We start from the raw sequence: 23,133 nt of genomic DNA on the forward strand, positions 1-23,133 counted from the left end.
GCACATGTAGAGGAGCGCGTTTCGCTGATCAACAAGTCAGCAGGATCAAGTTCAATGGAATGAAAAATGACAATTTCCAAATCATCTCTGTATTCATTGTAAGAAAATGTTGTCCCGTTTTTGAAATATATGTCATTTAATCGAAAATGAAAATTAATTTTAAGAAAACGTGTTGTCGAATTGGTATGCTTTCCTCATATTTTCTTGTATCTTCTCTCGCATAAAGTTCACATGAAGAAAAGCATTCATCTAAAGTCTTGTTTTACGCGATTCTACATCTCACGCCGTCAAGGTGATCGTGGAATATTGAATCTTTAATTTCATCACAACAGGATCATTCTGAGTACAGCACATAGAGTCGGGAATGGAAGAGACCCTCTTTTTAAAATGGTCAGGAAGCACGAAGAAGTGGGCAAAGAAGTGTTTCTGTACAAAGCAGCGGAGGAGGCTGTTGAAACACTTGGACTTAACTTCAGTATTAGGGATGAGCAAAATGCATCAAATCTTATCTATCTTGAGTACTCACTCCTGAAAGCCCGGATTAAGAAAGCACAATAGAAAAACTTACGTGATGATAGCTGCAGGGCGTGCAATGCACACCTCGGTCATCTGGTACACATACTATCTAGTAGTCCAACTCATGCGTCACAATCTACGTCCAGAGGCACAATGCGGCACTAAGAGTGCTTTATTACGATCTCTGTTACTGTTACGGCATCAATTTTGATATCGCTTCTCTAAATGCTCCTAGGGAAATCGAGTCAATTGTCGAGAATGAGAAGTGCCGCATATACTGGAACTTTATATTTTTGACAATTGTTTTTGTTGCACACTCGAGGTCGGACATGGTTCTTCTTGGCTTCGAGAAGTGAACCATGTTCGTTATCAAATTTTCGGCACCAGCTGACAAAAACATCATAGCTAAAGAGAATGAAAAGAAAGACAGGTAAAGAGACCTTGTAAGAGGGTTGCGACGATTGTACCCAGAATATTCTGTTAAACTAATCGTCCTTATCATTGGCGCTCCTGGGGGTGCAAAGCTTTTACTGGTTAGTAGCCTAAAAAGCATCCCTGCGTGTAAACAATATGCTAAAACACTTGCGGAGAAAATGGATAAGGCGGTCGTCCTTGGGTCGCTACGTGTTCTCAAAGTGCACGAGACTTTTGCCAGATGGTCGTATTGATTCCGTTACAGACTGTAACTACGTATCTCACGGTCGTGAGACGTGGTTGTGGCTGAAATTTTACCATGGTTTCACTGGGATCGGGTGCAGTTTTCCAGATTGGAACTCGCTTCCGGCGAAATCCTGCGGTTGTCCTTTTGACAGTTGGTTTGAGTAAACATTTATTTACCTTATATCAATTGTTCTCGTACATCAGTAATTTTGACAAAGTTGCTAAGTTCGATAGTTTATTATTAAATTACAGTAGCAAATTTTCCTTTCTGGTATCGAGAAAATTAATTTCTCTAAAATCCGTATAATGCATTTGGAGGTTAAATTTGTTGTTTTTCTCGCGTTTATTGATATTTCAATATAATTACCGTCTACAATAGAAACACTTGTAATTATATTTACCGCAGCACAAACCCTATTTAATATAAGCATTCGCGCACATTTTAATTGGTAAGAAGCGTTTAATTGTCTAAAGTAAATCTGAACTGTCACTGCTCCTGTTAAGACCCTGGCGGACCGAAGGAACCGAATGGAGCCGCGACAAAGTACCCGTAAAAAACCCACTGGGTCCCCATTTGGTTCCTTTTTTAATAGCTAAAACAAAACTGCAAAATCAACTTTTAAAATGTTGAAATATGAATTCTACGTTAAAATTCCCTATAGAAGATCACGGAATAATTGCAATAGCTTTTTTTTTTGCAACTGTAAAAAGTTTAAAAAAATATAAGACGTATTGCGATTACTCCGTGAGTTTTCAATGTAAAATTTAACGTAGAATCCGAATTTTAACAGTTTCAAAGTTGATCTTGCTGTTTTTTTTTAATTTTTTAAAAAGCAACCGAATGGGGATCCAATGGGGTCTTTACGGATATTTCGTAGGGGCTCCATTCGTTTCCTTCGCTTTTCCAGGGGACTGTCACCATTTTATTTCGCTGCTCCCTTAATGCACCGGTGCTCTTCCTATTATTCTTTCAGACACCTGTTCTGAATATCTATCATAGCTATACTTATTAGGGGTTTGACTATACGATATCCCCAGTGTATGGAAAATCGTTAAAGATATTCATTTTGGCTGATACAGGGATTTTTCTAAATTTCTTCGTTTTTTCAGCTAAATGTTTAGTTATAACAAGAAATAATATCCCTGTCACAACTCAATTTTTTCCGTGTATAATTATCATATTATATATACCGACGCACATTCACACACGTACATGTGCAAGTATTTATGAACTTATTAAATGGCTAGCAGGGTCGAGAGTGCATTGTTTCGGAGTATAGAATCGACTCAGTATCAAATACATTCAACTCCGCATATTTTACTTCAAAGTAAAATAGAATTATTGTAAGGTTTTCAAGTGATTTACAGTTAATATAATTAAATCGCACCGCACAGAAGCAAAACCTTAACCGATGCTCAATCCGGAGTTAAACAGTCGCGGCGGGACTTCTTACGGAGATTATGTTTAGAGCTGCGTTCGACGAAAACTTGCCAACAGGAGCTGTTTTTCACATCATGGCCGCAAGTCAACGCGTGCGAAACTGCGAAATTCGAAAACACGAAAACTCTAGAATTCAGAATTGTAGATGGTCGCGTGTCGCATTAGTGCATTTTGTTATGGTATCCATACAGAGTTAGTCAAAATTGTATATGAATCGCAATTGGGATACGTAGAATTCATATAGACGCCGGTATGTAAACCTGAAATTAGAAATTTATCAATTAATTGATGAGTTACTCAATTTTAATTCATCATCAACTCTTTAGTGCCCTTGTCTAATTAAAGTTAATAAAAATTTATTAATTCAAGGAATTCAGACTTACATACGTAACAATAATGAGTATTGTTACTCTCAAATCTTTTCGGAGCACTTGAGTCTATTTATAAATAGTGAGTACTCCCTTCAGCTTTCCTTTTTAGCGATATCTACTCCTTAAAAACAACCACACATGGTGTCGTGGGACAACTATAGGGTAAGAATGAAGTTAATTGAAATAGCTCCGGGTAGTGGAGTTAGGGAGTTATTTTGCAAGAGTTATATTTTAACTCGTCAACTTTTACGCTACTTGCTGTTTGCTCAAAACGATGGGACTTTTATAGGGCATGCTTCGAAGTTGATTTTGACACCAATTTTAAACAGTATATGAAACATCTCCGTTTCTCGTTTTCGCATTCATTCTTAAAAGCTCGTGTTTGAAGATTACAAGCATAAAACAGAGTTAATGAGATGTAGACTTTCGAGTTTAATTCTTTAGAATATCTAAAATTCAAACTTGGCCTATTTCCTTTATCATTATTTTTTAATAATATCTAACGTTTCGTTTCGTTCTACCTGCATGTTGTCCCGCCGGGCGTTTCAGTCTCGTCAGGGTTTTCGGATTTGAGACTCGTGGTTGATATTGTTAGGTGGTGCGACTGCCATCTGTGCGCTGGTTTCTGTGGACTAAAGAGCGTCGTTCTACTGGACGTTGACGGACTGCTAACCAGAGCGGAGTTTGGTGCATTGCCCCTGAGTTGTCCTCTGTAATCATACGCAATAGTTTCGTATAACGTAGGCGTACGTCGGTTCAGGTCAGGTGCGATGGGAAGGATGCCCGGGTTCCGATTCCCTAGGTGCGGGGTTTCTGTCAGAGATAGTAATCATCGTGTAAATACGATAACCGCGGGTAGGCCGGTTTCTGGGGTAGGTCTGTGGGGCAGGAGAAAATTTCATTCTTGCACTTCACGGATCTTCCCCGGGAAATGCCACTCTGACCTCTTTTCGCTATTTTCATTTTCGACTATCAGTAACAAAAAGTCAATTTAATTTGCAGACAATGCCGATAATAAGATAAGCTCCATGGAATACTCGTTACGGGCCTATCATCGATTCCAAGCGTGGATGGACAATTAATAAAATCCAAAGAAATTAGGATGATAGCAAAGTGAACATGGATATACTCCATTCAAAAGTAAAAAGATCCTTCTCTAGAGAAATTGTTGCAGTTTCTTTCCTGTAAGTGCAAAACAGGATGCGGTACGAAATGTTACTTAAGGAAAGCTAGTTTGAAACTCTCTATCATCTGCTCATTCTGCAATGGAAACTCCTGCGGAAAAGTTTCGGAAATCCTAGCAGACTCTAACAATGAGGAGGAAAATAAAGAGGAGCTTCGAGTAGTTCACATACTGAACAAATTGTCGGCATGAATGGAGGAAGCTCCAGGTCCCTTCCAGGCCCTCAAGGAGAAGTCTACCAAGTCCATTCAGGCGTTCTAAGAGACTAAGAGCCTGAAACCAAAACCTTAATTAACCAACATAAAATACAACTGGACATCTTTTGCTGCTTTTCTAAAAGATAAAGCTTGTGTATCAGGCTTGTTGAGGATACTCAGTAAAAAAATGCTTCTATTACTTTAACTCATAGGTTATCTTAGAACTAGTAATGTAGACATTCCGTATATATCGATCAGTTCATAATACTTGCACGTGTACGTGCGGTAGTGTATGTACGAATATATATATATATATAATGCTAAATTAATTATATATTATTTAAAAATATATAACGCTATAATAGTTAGATAATAACGATCGCAATAAATAATCTTTAAAATTTCACGGTAAAATTTGACATTTTTCGCTAATTAGAAAAAGTGCTCCGCTTCTTTCTGTTATAACTCGTAAAATATTAATATGAGAAAATTTTGCTTATAACGAAAGCGATAGAAGATTGTATATTCTGAAATATTCTCTGCTACTAGTTTTGCTCTAAAATGCATTGGAAACGAGATATTTCCCAAAAATGCTATTTTTTCCGCCATTTAAAATGCCATTGTGTTAGGAGGAGCCTGGTTTGTGGTATCTTTTTTGGGTTTTAATTTGGACCCCAAAATTAAGACCCCATAAAGTTTGACCCGTATTTCCCATAAGAAAAAAATTCATTTTTCTCAATTTTATTTAAGATCCTCAATGTTAGCTGAATCGAGTTGGAACTTAACATTTCTCTTTGCAATTAGCTATTGAATAGGAAAAAAATATCACTTTTCGAATATCACTCCTATAAGTCTGTTTGATATGATCCCAAAGAAACCCCATGAGTGAAAAATGGGGTTAACGAGATGCTGACGCTGATTTAATATTATTTTGATTTTTTTTTAATTCACTTAAAGCAACAATACTTTTTAAAATCTCATTTTTGTTAAGGTTAAGTTATTATTTGTTGCTAACAAAAAAGGCCAAGCAAAGTTATAGACGAAAAAAACTGCAACTTTCTAGCACTTAATTAACAAGGAAAAAGCCTCCTCTGCAAATATCTAGCGAGTTACGCACGACTGCTTTCAGCCAGCGCCGCCAGTGCAGCGGTAAAGGGCCTGCGTGACGACTATGCTGCAGCTGGTTCTAATCCTTTTTTCGACAGTTATTTATTATTATTTTTCACATTGCAAATATTATAAATAATAATTAATGTTTATAAATGCGCTCATAGTCGGAAAACGGTATGTTTCAAATGTTTTCATAATTTTACAATTTTTGAAAAAAATGTAATCCTTGGGCAAGCATTAAAAATTATTATTTGACATATTTACAATACGAAGGATAAATTTTTTTTTAACGTCGATAAAAAGATTTGAACCAGCGGTAGCGTGATCGTCAGACAGGCCCTTTACCGCTGCACCGCTAATGCATGAAATCAGACTAAAAACGATGATTTGAAATTTGTGAAGTATCTAGCTCAAGCTCTATCAGGGTAAAACAAACTAATAAATAGATATGTTAAATGTACAAAAGGATTAATTCAACTAGAAACCAGGTCACCTAGAAAAAAGCTTGCTACGCCGAAAAGGATATTTTAGGAAAGTAAGTTTTCTTCACTTCATTTTAATTTGTAAATTGCCTAAAATAATTACTTATGTTAAACTGTGCTAGAAAGCTGGAAGTGCAGTCTAATCTTATGGGAATGTCTATATTCAATATGTGCAGATTTCTTTGATGTTCAGCTAAAATAGCAGGCAGCTAAAGGAGAACTAATTCTTTCTCAATTAAAACAAGTTCGCCATTATTTAAGTGAACATATCAAGAGTCTTAAAAAAATACATATGAAACGTTTTTCGTTTTTTAGTAATAATAAGCGTGAATGCCTGTATTAAAATATTAATCTGTATTTCTCTTACTTCTGAAAAGTTTTCCTTATCAAGTTTTTTCTTTAATTCCTTTATAATCATCTTCAATTCATACGTTAAATGTAAATTATGCAATGTAATGTTTCTGAAAAAACATTTTCTTTCACAATTATATAATTTACTACTAATCTGGCAACGTAATTTATGGAGATTCTTACGTAATTTAAGTCAATAAGAGCTCAAAAATATTTATGGGTTCCCGACACATGACTAAAAATATCCAAGTAAGCCAATACCATGTTTCAGTTGGCGTTCTTTGCTTATACAAGTTGGAGGTATCTGGTTCTTATTTATAAAAACATGTCCAAATCTTCAATGCAGCGCAGTGATCGCCGACTGAATTTAATTATTGACAGGCTGGAACATTTTTATTTTTATCTCTGAAATCCGTCAATATTTTTCTTCAGTTTTATTGGATTAAGTTAAAGATAAGACTTAAAGGATAATTTGTTATAAATCTAAAGTTTTAGCTACATCTTTCTCAGGTCACTTCATGATTTAAAGTCGAGGTTGAAAATTAAACAAACTGTTGAATTTCCTTCTGAAAATTCTTGCGTGATCCGTTTTCTTGAAAAACAGAAAAAAATCTCCACTAGAGATCATTGGACGCGTTGCAACTAATTTAACGTGCATTCTTTTATTATAATAAATATGGGTTTTATTCAGAAAAACAGCGTTGACAGATTTGATGACAGATACATAAATTGAAGTTACCAACAAAAAAAGAAAACTTCAAATGAACAAATGCAAACAATAAGAGGACCTAAGGTTATTTCATCTCAGAATTGAGAGCATTTTATATTTCCAACTCTCCCACTTGCTATCGACTAGTCTGTGTCTAAACCTGGTCCAGCTTCATCAGCTTTAGAAAATTATAATGTGAAGGCTTGAATAAGTCCTTTGTTACGAATTTCACTTGAACCACCCTTTTGTATTCCAGGTCTTGAATAAAATGATACTGTACATCTATATGTTTTATGTGACGATGGTATTCAGGATTTCTAACCAATTTTATTGGCAATTGATTGCAGCATCTAATAATTGTAGAACATTTTTATAGCAACCTAAGTCAAGAAATAGGTGTCGAAACCATGAGACCTCTTTTCCTGCTTCCACTAAAGTAATATACTCACTTTCTGTTGTACTTTGAGCAACCGCTTGTTCTTTCTTTGACATTCCAGTTACAGGTGCAACGCTAAGCAAAAAAAAATATTCAGAAGTAAATTTAGGTGAATCCATAGCCCCTGCAAAATCTGCATCACAAAAATCAGTCAAGGTTGGTTCTTTTCTTCATTCATCATAAATGATTTTCATGTTGCAGGTTGATTTTAAATAACGAAAAATTCTTTTGACTGCTCTCCAATGTTCCATACCAGAATTATCCATAAACTGTGAAACTTTTGATATGGACAAAGCAATATCAGGGCGATTAACTAAAGCAGCATACATCAAGCTTCTAACTGCTTCCCGATAAGGAATGCCAGCCATCTTAGCAAAATCTTCTTTACTTGTTGGCGACATAGTTTTCGAAAGCTAAGAATGTTTATCCCCAGGTGTTGATACGATTTTAGAGCCAATCATCTTGAAACAATTAATCATTTCTTCAATGTCATGACTTTGACTGATACTTTCGCTTCTCTTTCTCTATTAATCTGAAGTCCTACGTAGTGCTTGGCTTCCTCTTCAGTAATAACAAATTCGGCCTTTAAATCTTGTAGAACAGAATGTATTTTTCTCGATGTACAACTTACAATACCCCTCCATTAAATATCTTATAGAAATATATAGTTATTTACAAAAGGATATATAGAACCATATAGAGCTGTATAGAAATTTTACAATTTCTATGTTTCTATATATCCTTTTGTTCATTTTAATAAGTTTCTATAAGGCATTAAATAGAGGGATACCGTCATCTACGTACAAAACCAAAATCGGGAAAGAGTCTAATTCTTGAGAATCTTTTGAATCTCTTTAGAATCTTTATTTCACTATTCCAAAGACGAGCAATTTTAGTTGAATCGTCATATCCCACAAATTTCATTTCATTTACTTAAGGCTCCCACTTAGTTCAATTTTCTTCTGGAGCATAGCCATATGAAACTGCAATAATCATTCTTAGACGTAAAACATCCGGTTTTTTACAGAACCATATTTCATAATGCGTTCTTGTCGTTTCTTTCCTATTAGTTAGAAGAATTTCATTGCCTATAAAACTGATCTTGTTAATATAACTAAAGTCCTATTTTCTCTTTTAGCTCATGCACTCATCTGGGAATTTCTTGGCAGAGTCCTTCATGTGGAATTTCTTTCTCACGCATATATGCTTCAAATTCCTTGTTCACATATTCCGTTTCATTATTTGTTCTCAGGCGTTTAATATTTCTTCCAGTTTCAGCTTTGCGTCGAAGAAAAAAGGAAGGTGTATGAGATGGTTAAGAATAACGGCTTGGAGAGTGGGAGGCAGCAGAGAAGAGAGTATTAGTGAACAGGTAATAAAGTGGTCAGGTAAGAATTCTTTAGACTTATCGGGAGGAAAAGGCAACTAAATTTTTGATAGAAGATTATATTTGGTTCAAATTAAAAATTAGATGCAATATATATTTCTAAATAATTTTTTTCACTTACGTGCTTCTCAATAGCTTGTGGCTTAGGCACCATGTGTGCAGTTTGGGGACCCGGGGAGGAGTAAATCCCGATCTCGAGGCTCGCTGTATTTATGGTTTAGAGCCCAGCGGTAGCACGGTTCTCACAAGCTTGTGAGTGGAAGGGGTAGCTTCGTATTGGGAATATCATCGACATTGCTGGAAGGGAGTCTCGCGCGATTGGCTCGTGTTTTCCACGAAAAATATGTCCAGCGCTGGGCTCTAAACCATAAATACAGCGAGTCTTGAGATCGGGATTCACTCAACCCTGGGTACCCAAGCTGCACACATGGTACATGAGCTACAAGCAGGTAAGAAACCGGTAAGTAATACATTTTATTTTCAAAATCCTTATTTGATGCTCGAATGATGGAGAAGTTTGTCTTTCGAAAAACTACTGAATGCGCAATTTTTGGGAAACCTCGAGATTTTGGTCGCCAACTTCCAACTTATGAGGATGTCATTAAAAGCTGTCAGTACGAAAGACGAGAACTTGGATTGAAATCTGAGAGCAATAAGGAACCAAGCTTTTCAGAAGTTGCAGAAAAAGTAAGCGTAAAGATTGAAGACTTATATAAAGATGTTTATATTCCAATTGTTCCACATAAGCATATGGTAGAAAAAATACGCCATTATTATGATAAGAACGGAAAAATTCGAAAACTACTTGCCTCTAATGTGAACAAAGAAAGAATTGCGGGTTTCAAAAGATATGCTCAGAAGCTTTTTGATATAGTCGCATGCAAGTGCAGCTCTTTCGACACTTGCACTTGCCCGAAAGAGAAAAAAGTGCCTGTCGAAGAGCGTAATTTTCTTGATGATCAACAAAAAGCTAGGTGTCTAGCTATTGTATCTGTAGACCATGCAGAATCGAAAAAGATAGAGAAGAGGCTAGAAAGGAAGTTCCAGGATTCTGTTAGGCACAAGAAGCTTGATGTCGCCACTCATAGTTTTGATCTCTGCTTGAAAAAGAAAGTGATGTCATCAGAACATGATGGTAGATGGTAGAGTCATAGGAACTATGGATTCTTCCTTAGTAACTAATGCTGACGAATTCTTTAAACGTAGCACTAGCGGACGTTCTTCCAATTTAATTCAAAATAGGTTAAGCCTTCCTAATTCAGCCCTCATCCGTCAGAGGTATAACGCTTCTGATAGAGGTGCTGCTGCTGCTCTCATTTCTGCGTTTTCCTACGATGTTGGTATAGTTTCGGAGAATACATGTGTTGTCACTGATAGGTTCAAAATAAGTAGAAAGAAAAATAAAATTGGGTACAAACTACAATTAGAGAGTGCTGAGAATGCAAGGCAAAGTTCTATTCTTGGCCTCTACTTTGACGGTCGCGGTGACAAGACAATCGTGAAAGAGAAGCGAGGGGCTAAATAATACCCACGTACTGTCACAGAAAGTCATTACTCCCTCGTTCAAAAACCTGGCTCTCAATATATTGGGCATGTAACTTCTGATTCGAGTGAAAGTATTTGTGACTGTATTTTTAACTATGGGTCTGACAAAATGCATCAAAGCATAAAGAATCCTCAAGCCGTTGGATGCGATGGTACCGTTGTGAACACTGGTGTTAAGAGTGGTATTATTCGAAGGCTTGAAGTGAAAATTGGCAGATCACTTCAGTGGTTTATTTGCCCACTGCATTTCAATGAGCTAACTCTAAGGCATCTCATCCAAACAATTGATGGCACCGCAACGGGTCCACAATCATTATCATTATATTGAGCAAGGGTCAACAGTATCTACTTGAAATAGCTTACGCTGTTAAGTCGGGGGTATATTTTGAAGACCTGGCAAATCGAGATCCAGGACCAATCAGTCATTCTCGCTGGTTAACTGGGGTTAGTAGAATCCTGAGAAAGTTTATTTTAACTAAGAAATCTAGTAGAGAACTCGAAACTGTGGTAACATTTATTATAAGAGTGTATATTCCTTCGTGGTTCAGAATTAAGGTACATTACTCAGTTAAAGATGGTGCAAAGCATATATTCCAGTTCATTATGTCTTCTCGCTATCTCCCAAAGAAGTACCTGAACGTAATCGGTGCTGTTATTAGTCGAAATACCGAAAAACATTCTTCTATCATTGCTGACCGATGATAGACCAGAGATCAGAGAGTTGGGATTAAAAAGAATCCTTTCAGCCAAGCAACGAGCCAAACGTGATGATGCGGGTGTTATTCGTGTCTTCAAAGTCACAGTTATCAACAGTGAAGCAAAAAAATTTTTGATTTGATTGATCTACTTGGGAAATCACTATCCCTCCAGTTCTGCATCATTCTCGTGAAGACCAATTTCAGGAATCGCTTACTCAAGGAACAGTACCACAAGTTTATGATTTCTCGAGTTTTCCATGTTATACGCAGGCTGTGGAACGAAAAGTTAAGCTTGTTACTATCGCCTCAGCGGAAGTTTTTGGCCCAGAAAAAGGGGATGCTTTCATTCGTTCGACATTCAGTTCTCTTGCAATATTGCCTCCTTTTAAAATCTAGAGGGATTTCAACGGAGGTTGATTAAAACAGCAGCGAAATGATGTTCTAATAATGTTATGTATATAACATGTAATATATATATACTATATAATTTTTAATATAAACCTGATATAATTAGCAATAGAAAATCAATAAAATATATTGTATATTATTCTTTAAATGGAGCAAATTTAATTTGTAATATATACTATATGTAATTTTTAATAAAAAGAAAATCTCATTTGTAATATAAAATCTGTAATATAAGTCTGAGGAATACTTACCTCAGAACTTTATTACCTGTTCGCTAAAAAAGGGGATACCATCAACAAGTATCCCCCTACGCATTAACCCACACCCCGAAATGGGGGGGGGGAGATTTTGTACATAAAATGAGTCCATCAGCGAATTCTAACAAAAATATCCTTCTGCCGTAATAACACCATCATTTTTTGCGTCTAAGAGTTTCGAAGTTTTCGAAGCAACACGGAAATTTTTTGGAATTTTAAAAATTTTGAATCTTCAAATCAAAAAAGGGAACAGAAGATATAAACCGTTTTCAAAATTTTTTTTTTACTTTTTTCGGATGTCAACCCACAATTTTTTTTGCTCAGCTCAAACGATTCAACTCATTTGATCATTTTACTCCGCCCTAATGGCCATGTAGGAATATTCTAAGTTGAAGCTGATATCTGTGTGGAAATTCACGTGCAAAATGTCTACTAAGTTCCATGTCGAAATCGACAAGGATTTAATGGTGATCAGATAGAAATATTAAAAGTTGAAGCTGACATTGGCGTGGAAAACTACTTGGTAAATGTCTGCTGATTTCTATGCGAAAATCCACGAGGATTTAATGGTCGCCCGATCAAAGTCTTCTAAATTGTAGCTGATATTCGCGTGAAAATCTACGGGAAAAATATCTGCCAATTATTATGTGGAAAGTTACGAGGATTTCATTGTGATCAGGCAGAAACTGTTCTAAGTTAAATCTGATATACGCGTGGAAATCTTTGAGGATTTCATGATTTTCAGATAGATATATTCTAATATGAAGCTGATATCCGCGTGGAAAGCAACTTCAAAAATATCTGTTCATTTCCGCTTAAGGATCCACGAGGATTAAGTTGTGATTAGATAGAAATATTCTAAGTTCAAGCTAATGTCCGCTCGGAAAATGGCTTCTGATTTTCTTGTGGAAATCCACTAGGATTTAATGCTTGCCGGATCGAAGTATTCTTAGTTGAAGCTCTGGCCGTGTGGAAATCCGCGTGGAAAATTTGGCCTCTTTTCATTTGGTAATCCACGAGGATTTAATTATGTTCTGATAGCGATATTTACATCGTGTTTGCGCAGTCAAAAAAATAAAAATTCGAAGATCTATTACCCTTACAATTCGAGAATTAGAACATTGGCAAGTTTCTAGAGTTAAACTTCAGTAGGATTTATCGGAATACATTTATGTAATGATGGACTATCAATTAGTCCTTGGATAATTTTGAACAATATTTAAATACATGCGAATATGCGCCTATCGTCGAGAGCTCATATGTGGAATTTATTACGCAATAACTGGCAGTCAGATCCCTGAGGAAGGTAAACTTTTTCCTCCTTAAACGTTAGGTATTTAAGGAAACGCCTTTGACCAGAAACACACTCATCTATTTAGTCATTAAAAATCAGAAGACTATCTGGTAAAATACCCAGATATCTATAGACATCAACCCTTTTCAGTTAAATACCTTTAATGTAGCATCTATGAGTAGTTGATTTATTTTTGACAATATATGAGTATATATAAAATCATGCAGGCATAATTCCAAAACTTTAGAAAAAATATTTAAGATAGCAACAGGTATGTAGTTCGTAGCTTCGGATTTGAGTCCTTTCTTAAATATACAGCAAAGTATAGTCTGTTTCAGTTCCTCAGAATATGTACCGCGTTATAAAGCTAGATTAAATAATTTGGTAGGAATGAAGTAAATCCAAATTCACAATCACTATCTCTAAACGCGGGTATCATAGCAGGACCAGCAGAAACTTTACTTGGTATCTTTATAATTGATTTTGAGACTGTGATTTCGGAAAATCAAATATTATTACTTAGTCGCTGCTGATGCGGCTTATCAAGTTAATATATAGGAACAGTATACCTGTTAAAAACACTACTACAGTAGTAAGAAAAAGCTTGTACTATTTCCTGCGGAGTTGAAAATTCGATGTTATTAAAACCTATTAGACCTGGTAATCTATGCTCACGCTTGTGTCTATTAGCTTATGCCCAAAATGTGGATGGTTCTAAAATTATTTTCACCTCTGCTTTGTGCCTATGCCCACAAAATGCAATTTGAAATTCAAAGAGTTGTTGAGAGTTATACGCATAAATATGTAAATCAATAAGTTTATTCAGATTAAAAATGTTAAAAATATGGCTCACGGTATGTTTTAAAATTTGACATTACGTACTTCTTTCACAAGAAACAATTTAAATTGAACAAAACTTCAGATTATTTACATTAATTTCCAAAGTATATTTTATATATTATTATTTTTTCACACGGTTACCTATGAAGTTATATAAAGTAATCATTGCATCGTCTCAGCTTTTCATGCAACTTTAAATATAAATATAAATGATTTACACAGTATTTTAAAGCCAAATAAACTTTAAATAGGCCCAAATTAATTATATCGAAATCTCAGAATTTTATTGGTGCGGCATTTTTTATTTGGGCAATTTTATTTAGGCTTCTTACAATTTTTTTCAGCTTTTCGCTGTATAAGAATTTCACGGTAAATATTCTTTCAACTTCTTTAGAAGTACCGATAACGTTTTTCTCCATTGTAAAGCCTATTTCTTGTAAAGCACCTTTTTTATTCTTTCTTTTTTATTTTTAGAATCTTAATTGTGGATTGGGATATCCATCATGGCAATGGAACACAAAAAATTTTTGAGGATGATCCAGCTGTCTTGTATATATCTGTTCACCGATATGATAACGGTAATTTTTTTCCTAACTCAGGAAGAGGAAACTACTCTGTTGTAGGGGACGGAATTGGTGAAGGATATAACGTTAATATTCCATGGAACGAGGTACTTTATGTTTTATCTTATTAATTTATTAATTTTATTTATTTCTATAACTGTGCAATGTAAATACTTGCAAAGCCAAAGATATATCAAGTAAACCAGTTTTGGCAAACAATTTTTATAATGATGGTTAGATTTATAATTATTAGGTGCGCAACTTAGTTTCGGCTGTTTGCCAATAGATGGCTCCAGCAGTAAATGCTGGTCGATTTTGACATTCAAACATTGCTCAATGAGGATCCGTACCAAACGCAAGAATAGCTTGCTTCAATATTAATAGTTACCCGCCAAACCATTTTCAAGCGATTGCATGCGTTGGAAATGATTAAAAAAGAAGGAACTTGGTTTCCTTATGATATGTGCCATTTTGTGCTATTTGAGCGTCGTTTTTTTGCCCGTTAAAAACTGCTTCAGCGGTAAAAAGCAAGAGTTTTCTTCATCGCTTCGTGACCGATGATGAAAAATGGATTTATTACAGCAACCCAAAGACAACGAAGTCATGGGGAATGCCCGGGCATGCTTCGAGGTCGTCGGCTTCGCCGAATATTCGCACATCAACACTTCCCGCAAATGACGATTATTTGACACAAAATCAGACATTTTAATACAACCAAAAGTACATGACGCCAATGTAAAATCACTAATGTGTCAACGAAGTTTCTTTACCATACGTCTAAGCTTGGTTGATGACGTTTGGAATGTCAAAATCGACCAGCACTTACTACTGGAGCCATCTTAGTTGCGCACCTAACATATATTTACAACATCTAATAACAATAAAAATATAGATAATATATTTTAAGCTGTTAAAGATATTATAAATCAGTCAAGAAGAGCACAAAAGAGTTTAACCAGACTCCAACAAACGAAATGTTTTGTTAATTGTACTGACATATTTTGCGTTAGCTAGTTTAGACACGTGCAAAACTGAAAAATTAAATATTTTGTATGCAAAGTTATAGAACAAAATTTTAAACTATCACAGATATTACAGAATCCTAAAAAATGACACCACAGAATATTACCCCGCACACTCAGTCAACACTTTACGTTAATTGGTGCAATAGATTTTGTCATAGCCATGCTCAAAGCAAATACCTATATTTTTTATTTGCATAAAAGAACTAAAATATATTTTAAAATTCATTTTATTATAACTATTATATTGTACACACGAGTGGCGGTACTGCGAACACGTGGCGCAGGTCCGCCCTCAATAGTGAAAACATATGAGGGTACCCCAGTTCTGCCACTATTTACTATGTTCAAATCTGTGTACATGATATGCGTGCCTTTTCTTCTCGAGGATCACCCCGTGATTTCTGATCATTTTCAGGAAAAGATTTATAACAATTTCGACGACGTGAGCTGCATCCAGGATAATTTGGGTTTAAAGACACTACAGATTGAGGAGTCCATTTCCGCTTTTACGGCGTGGCATGTATAATAGCAGAACGGACAATTTGATATAAAAGCTTTTATGCATATGCATCATCTTACGCGCGGTGATTTTTGGGGCCGTGATTTTGTAATTCGTCTATGCAACCGGCCCAAACGAATAGAGTGGACAAAATGACTGGAATACCCGATATGTCGAATAAGAAGCTCGTATCTGCTCGAAGAGCCTCCTTCACAGATGTTATTGCCTGAATGGGACTCTCAAGTACGCCGAGATATAGGTTAGTCTGTCCAGCACTAAGATATCTAAAAGCACTCATATACACGAGTTCCGGGGATACACATGAACACCAACCAGTCCTCGCCTTAGATGAATTTTGGCACAAAGAATACCAAAGCTACTCTGCTCCAAAAGCATAGATCTTCAGGTCATCCATATAAATTACATGAATGACATTATGCTCGCGGTGATTTTTCTCGCCGCTGACGTACCCATGAGAATTGCGTAGTTCGGAGAATAGTGGCAGAAATGTGATATAAAAGTGGAGGGTGCATCGATCTCTCTATGAATCCCAGTATTCTAGGACTAATCGACAGTATGCGATTATAGAATAAAACATATTTTTACATACTCTTGTCGATTAGCAAGTTGTCTCGAGAGCCTGCTTCATCTCACATTTAAAGCCGAAGACACTCGTTCCGCAGGGGCTGGTATTAGAAGGCACTGCACTTCTACTGAGGAAAGGCCACTTTTCCAACCCAGGGAACAGCAGGCCAGTAACTTGTCTGAACACGCTGTATAAGATTTTCAGAGCTTTTCTAAATGACAGGACTGTTAAAAAATGTCGACCTGCGTCGAGAGAGGTATGAACAGCGAGGCTCGAAAAAAGGTGTTCTTTGCTGCTGAGAGAACCTGCTAATTGACACATGCGTCTGCGAAGACGCAGTAGTCAACCTCTCATAGACTAATCATCTGCCTGTCGAAAAGCTTGAAAATTCATTCATACATACAGAGATGCATAGAGAGATTGAGGCCCCTTTGGAAAACTAGATTTATTATCTGATCTGGAAATTACCATGTGACCACCAATAGCGTCATCTTCCAGAGGGGCGTCTTTTAGGGCGATACCATGAGTCTTCTGCTCTTTTATGTCATACTTCTGTCACCTTCTGTTGCACGACGCAAATCTTCTGAGTACATCTGCGGTGAAAAAAACCATCGCGAGCATGAGGTCATTCGTGTATTTTGTATGAATAAGCTGAAGTTATATGCTTCTACTTCAACCCAACTTCAGAGTGCTTTAAGTATTGTCAAGGAGTAAACAAGAGAGATTGGAATGCACTTTGAATTGAACAAGTGTGCCAAAATTATTCCAAATAGCATCAGTGAAGCAGTCTCTGCGAAGCAGATAAAAGGGTCTTTTACGACAGATTACTTTTGCTAATCTACTTGCGTTGAACAAGGTATCTACCACTTACATGCTTGCTGTCACCACTGTTTTGCTGATTTCAATCGGCGAAGCACGAGCTGACGGCCATGGTTATCATCAAGCCAAAGGTGATGCATATATCGAAGAGCTTACATGTCAGATCGTGAATTCTGCGATTAAAAATTCCTAGCAATCGCAGTTGGTGCGGACTTATACATCTCCAATCCCTTTACAACAGAATTATTCTGGGTGCAGCTTACATCGTTGCAAATGAAAGAGATCCTCCTCTAAAAACAGCCCGAACATACTGTCCAAATATACCATCTTTGTCATATCGGGACTTTAGAAGGGAACTACGATCTAAAGTAATGATATTATTTTTGTTGACCAGAGCAATTAATTAATTAAATTATTATGTTAAATTTTTTCTGACTACTGTTCAAATACTTTTCTGGGAAATAGAAAAAAAATATGCCGCGGCCCGGATTTAAACCGGGAACGCCACTATTCACGAGTGTAGCGTCAACCAATTACGCCACCGAGGCAGCAGCATAAGTATAATCGTTTCCTCTATATCCACAGAATTTATAGTGACTAATTCTAGTCTGAATAAGATCACCGAATCTGGAATAGTGTTATCTAATGATGTTATTTTTGTTGACACCAGGCTAATTAATTAGTTAAATTGCGATGTACCTTTTTTGCTGATTACTAGTCAAATCATTTTCTTGCGAAAAGATTAACGAAAGATAAGAGAAAAGGTTTCTCCGGAAAATCTTTTGAACAGCAAGCAGCAAAAATGTAACATATTAATTAAATTAATTAATTATTCTGGCTGACAAAAATAACATCATTACTTAAAATTATTCCCGTTTCGCTTATTTCATTCAGACTAGAATTCGTCGCTACAAATTCGCAGGTACAAAGATGCCGAAAATTATTTGATCAGCAATTAGCAAAAATGTAAAATCAAAATTTAATTAGGGAATTTTTCTCTCGGTTTTTCTCGTTTCTCTCGTAGTTGCGAAGATATCGCTACTTTGGCACCTCGAAGCCATACGTGCGCACCAAAAATATGGAGAGGCGCTTGGAGATGGATGATATTTGAGAAAGTATCGAAAAAGTGAGTGTGCTAAAAACTTTGAACCCAATAAATTCGAGAATTATTGACTTCAGCTGGAACGAGTACTTGAGGACGCGCATAAGGATATCAACGATTGATAATTCTACGTTCATATAGATCATTGGTATATCGAATGCACCATGTGGTTATCCGAATTAATTTTGCTAGCGAAGATGCACTACAATCGAAATATTCTCACGTATGGGGATGAGCAACTGTCTTCTGATGGATGAAAACACGTCGTTCCAAATCAGTGTCGACGTCCAGATTTGGATCAATTTAGACTAAGGAAGATCAGTTTCTGAAAGTCGATACACAGTACAGTATGATACACAGTTAGATACAAACATATACCAACTATAAAGAGGCCTTCTTAACCATTCAATGTCGTTTTGCTACCAGTACAGAGACGATGCTTCACATCCTCGAGGGCGAGAGTCTTCCTCATGTAAGTTGAGAAATTAGGCCCCGCAGATATTTAATTCCGATCTATTACACTATCTAAAGGTCTTGCGTAGTTCATGAAATGTTTCAAAATTGTAGACAGTTATCGTTACTGTATTTTTTTACACAATCGGCTTGCAGTTTATTAACTGTATAGGCATCTTACGAAATCTCTAATTATAGTGGTGGCTCCGACGCTAGAGAGACTAAGTAAAGAGATAAAGGAATCATGTAAATTTAATGAGCAGTGTCTTTCAAAAAAGCTCGCAAACCTCCATTTAGGTTTATTTGGTGAGTTATCTTAAGTAATGTATTTATTCCCAATTTAATTTTTAATGAATTTAATTGGGCTCAAACAAAATACATCAATTAAGATACCTTCAGGTAGTGTCGTGATTTTGGAAGTAGCATTTGCGAGATCTTCTTATTTGTTTGTGTAAAAAAGGGATTGTGTTCCTGCTGACCGTAACCTCTTTTACATTATCGCCATTTTAACGTCACTTCCTTTTTTTCCCTGGGTCTACGTAAAAACGAGACTACTGGAAAGGGGAAAAGTCTATTTCCACACCTTCGCTTTAAGTTGATTGATCGTTCACCATGAGCATCGTCCACCACTTTTTCACTCACGTGACACAGCGCGCGAACTGTCACTCCACTCTAGTCGTTTAACCTTCTTTAACTCTGGTTGCACATAGCTAATTTATTTTGAATTTATCAGATTTCCATCTATTCGTGTTTCAAATCTAACGTCGCAAAAACACTCTTTGTTAGACACTGCCCTTTAGATTTTCGTATTTATGGGAGTGACAACCGGCGTACCAAGTCCCGCGCGAGGTAAAATTCCGACAAGTAAGTTGGACTTTAATCCGAATTTTTCCTCTCGGACAATTAGTCCAATATCGGGAAGAAGTGATGAACGAGTGCCTGAAGACAGCAAGTAGGTTGTACCTCATAGGCTCTGGTATGGATAATTTAGGTAGGGTGTTTAGCAATGCCTGTTCATTTGGCCTGCGAACTGTCGCGGTCGGTTTGTGATCCGCGTGACCACAATTGCTGAATTTTAAAAATTTGTGCAACTAAGATTTCCTGCCAAGCACGTGCAGTGTCGCTAAGCCGCTACGGTAAAAGCTGTGAATAATTGTTTGAATCAACATCGAGTAATAATTGGGCTGATCGACAATTTATTTTGATTGTTGTACTTTTCTCGTGGTTTATTAGTCTTCGAAATCGAATTGGTTCTTGATGAAAATATTAAGCTCATCCCCTTATTTGTTAGTTATCCTTGTTCCGGTGAGAATGAGAGCAAATCGTACTTGGCACCATCCATATCTCACTCCAGAAATGAGGATCGTGTGTCGTAATTTCTTTTAAGCGTAGTTATCTTTCCCAGTTAGTCTTTAGGCTTAACCTCCCATAGATTAGCCTTAAATTTTATCCTACATGACAGCTTAATTTTATTGCTCTTTGATATAATCTGCCTATATATTCTTTCTCTTGCAATTCAGGAGGCAGAACACTCAACATAACCCATTCTCATTCTACACTTTGAAAATTCATTTCCTTATACCAATGATCACCTCACACTACACTGTTGATGGACTGAGATCTTCTTTATGGTTCTGAAACTGCGTTGGCATTGGGTATATCGTTCAGTACCTTGAGGGTGGGAAGGCTGCACTATCAAGCTGCCGTTCTATTCACCTCACGTGATCGGCTTTTTCTTGTCTGATTTCCACGGAAGTTGTACCCTTCGTGTACAAAACATTGGCGGCTGAGGCTCGAACATTCCGAACAAGCAATGATTAGTTTAGCGTAACAGAAGTAGGTCAGCATGCCGATGACTGTCATTCCGAGCTCTACATACGTACCGTGAATTAATAGCGACTGTTTCGTTTTACTTTGTTTTTGTACATTTAGGTCGCTTCCTCCTCGATCCGTAGGGATACTACGTGGGGATCCGTATCTCGCAAATAAGTGCGTTGCTACCGTGCATAGTGGTTGAAAATGACGAAAAGCTGGCCGTAAGTCGAAAAAAAAATTTTCCCTAAGCCTATTTTCGTTGATTGGTATCACTTGAGTGATATTTTCCCCACCATTTTCCATCGCTGTAGTTAAGCAAACGTTCTTACATGCTTAAATTTATCAGTTCTTCGAAAGTGACTCGTGAAGCGTTCGTGCCACGGTATATCGGCAAAACAAAATCGTTCGCTTCGAAAGTGCATCACTTCATATTGAATAATCGGATTCCAATTCTACATAATGGAATCTTCTCCTGAAAGTAAGTATAATTTTCTCTTGTTTACAGGAAACACGAAGTCTAATCGTTTTACTTTTATACCTTGTTAATGTAATAGAGAAAAATTTCACGTTAATAATTAAAAGTATGCATTCAAAAACTTTAAAAAAAAAAGCCGCAAAACCCCGGTCCGAAGTTTTTTTCTCATACCAAAATAACCTTCAAGTAACTTATGTCAAAAGCCCAGCTGCCGCGTATTGCAACTTTCTATTTTATTGAAGAAAATTTCGCTAATAATTTAGAATCAAAAAATGCCAAGTGAATAATGCACGCATACTATGAAATTGTGATCTAGAAACGAGAGTAACATTAATAGAAATCATGATAATCCTAATTCTGCAGAAAAATTTAATTTTACGAGAAAGAAGATTTTTCTACTCATCAAAGAGCACTTTCAAAAATTTTCATATCAAGAATGCTACCGCATTATTGAAAAAGACTTGAGAAAAGAAAGCCATAAATTCACATTATCAAACGATGACAAAAAAAGTCTGGGAAGATTGATTTCAAAAATCCAAGTGGCAAGAGGCGCATAGGAAGGAAGACCAGTTTCTACGACGAAATTCAGAATGGTTATCTTTCACTGCATCTCAGATGAGTGGATCATCAATTCCTGATGATGCCACTGAGCTCGGCCGGCCCTCCTCGTCCTTCGAAGATGCCAGTGATAGAACAAAGCGAAGGAGAACAGAAAGCATCCGCAAACTTCATGCTACTGAAGAATTAGGGTACGCAACTCAAATGAAGTTACGAGCTGAAGGTAAAACTGACATTGCCAAAGTTGTCCAGGATGTTTTACACGGGAGCCCCACAAGAGCATCAAGGTACCGGTGATCTCTAGATCGAGTGAACGAAAAAACTTTATCTAGTGATGCTGCCCTTGCAGTTTTGATTGATAATAAATTGACCAAGGATCAATACTTAGGAATTCGAAAAGTTAGTTTACAAAATGATTGCGCTTTGTATCTACCGTACCATCATGTTCTCGAAGCTAAACTACAATGCTGTCCCAATAGATCAGAAATCACTGTTACTGAATGCTGTGCTGAAGTGAATCTGCAAGCATTACTAGATATTACGGTAGAACGTATACTTTTGGCTTATGTTGATGTAATCCAAAGTTTTCCAGCCGAAAAATCTTATAAATTTGAATTAATCTGTAGAAGGGGTAAATTTGAAAACGATGATGGACGCAAGACAGACGAGTACATTTTTTTTTACATCTTTGGTTCCATTGCAATTGAAATTCACTAATACAGATAGTAAAGGTAATATTTTATGGAAAAATCCCCGACCTTCTTCACCTCGATTTTGTAGACCTATCAAAATTGAATTTGTGCGCGAAACTGTGGAAACTACCAAGAAAGTGGTAAATGAAATTACAGATCAACAAAAAAATCTGAAGCCATTTGTAAAAATTATTCATGCCCGAGAGATAAACGTCAATTATGTTCTAGCCTTAGCAATGATTGATGGAAAAGTCTGTAATTCATTGACAGATACTTCATCTACTCAACGATGTTACCTTTGCCAATGTACGTTGACGGATTTCAATAAAATTGATAAAGTTTTAGGGAAAAAGATCGTTGATGGTAATTTGCAATTCGGCATATCTTATTTGCATGCATGGATACGTTTTTTCGAATGCTTGTTGCACTTGTCATATAGATTGGAGATAGGAAAAAAACAAATTCGCAAGGAAAACAAAGAACAATGTCAAAAACGTAAGGAACAAATTCAAACAAATTTTCGTGTGAAATTGGGGCTACTAGTAGATCAGACAAAACAGGGGTATGGCAGTACCAATGATGGAAATACTGCTGGACGATTTTTTCAAAATTCTCTAGTTTCTGCCGCCATAACGGGCGTTGACAAAGATATTATTGGAAG

At 36.5% G+C, this 23,133-nt stretch overlaps 1 protein-coding gene across 15 annotated transcripts in view; it reads left to right on the top strand.

Annotated features, from left to right (window-relative positions):
• Nucleotides 1–23,133, top strand: part of LOC117174093 (histone deacetylase 6) — a 788,923-nt gene that overhangs the window by 551,008 nt on the left and 214,782 nt on the right. For all 15 annotated transcript variants that reach the window (XM_033362808.1, XM_033362803.1, XM_033362813.1 and 12 more), the window contains one exon: nt 14,360–14,555. In XM_033362808.1, the coding sequence (XP_033218699.1) occupies nt 14,360–14,555 (196 nt within the window). The remainder of the gene's footprint in view (nt 1–14,359; nt 14,556–23,133) is intronic.

The sequence above is a fragment of the Belonocnema kinseyi genome, chromosome 6 (assembly GCF_010883055.1).
Source record: "Belonocnema kinseyi isolate 2016_QV_RU_SX_M_011 chromosome 6, B_treatae_v1, whole genome shotgun sequence".
Lineage (NCBI taxonomy): Eukaryota > Metazoa > Arthropoda > Insecta > Hymenoptera > Cynipidae > Belonocnema > Belonocnema kinseyi.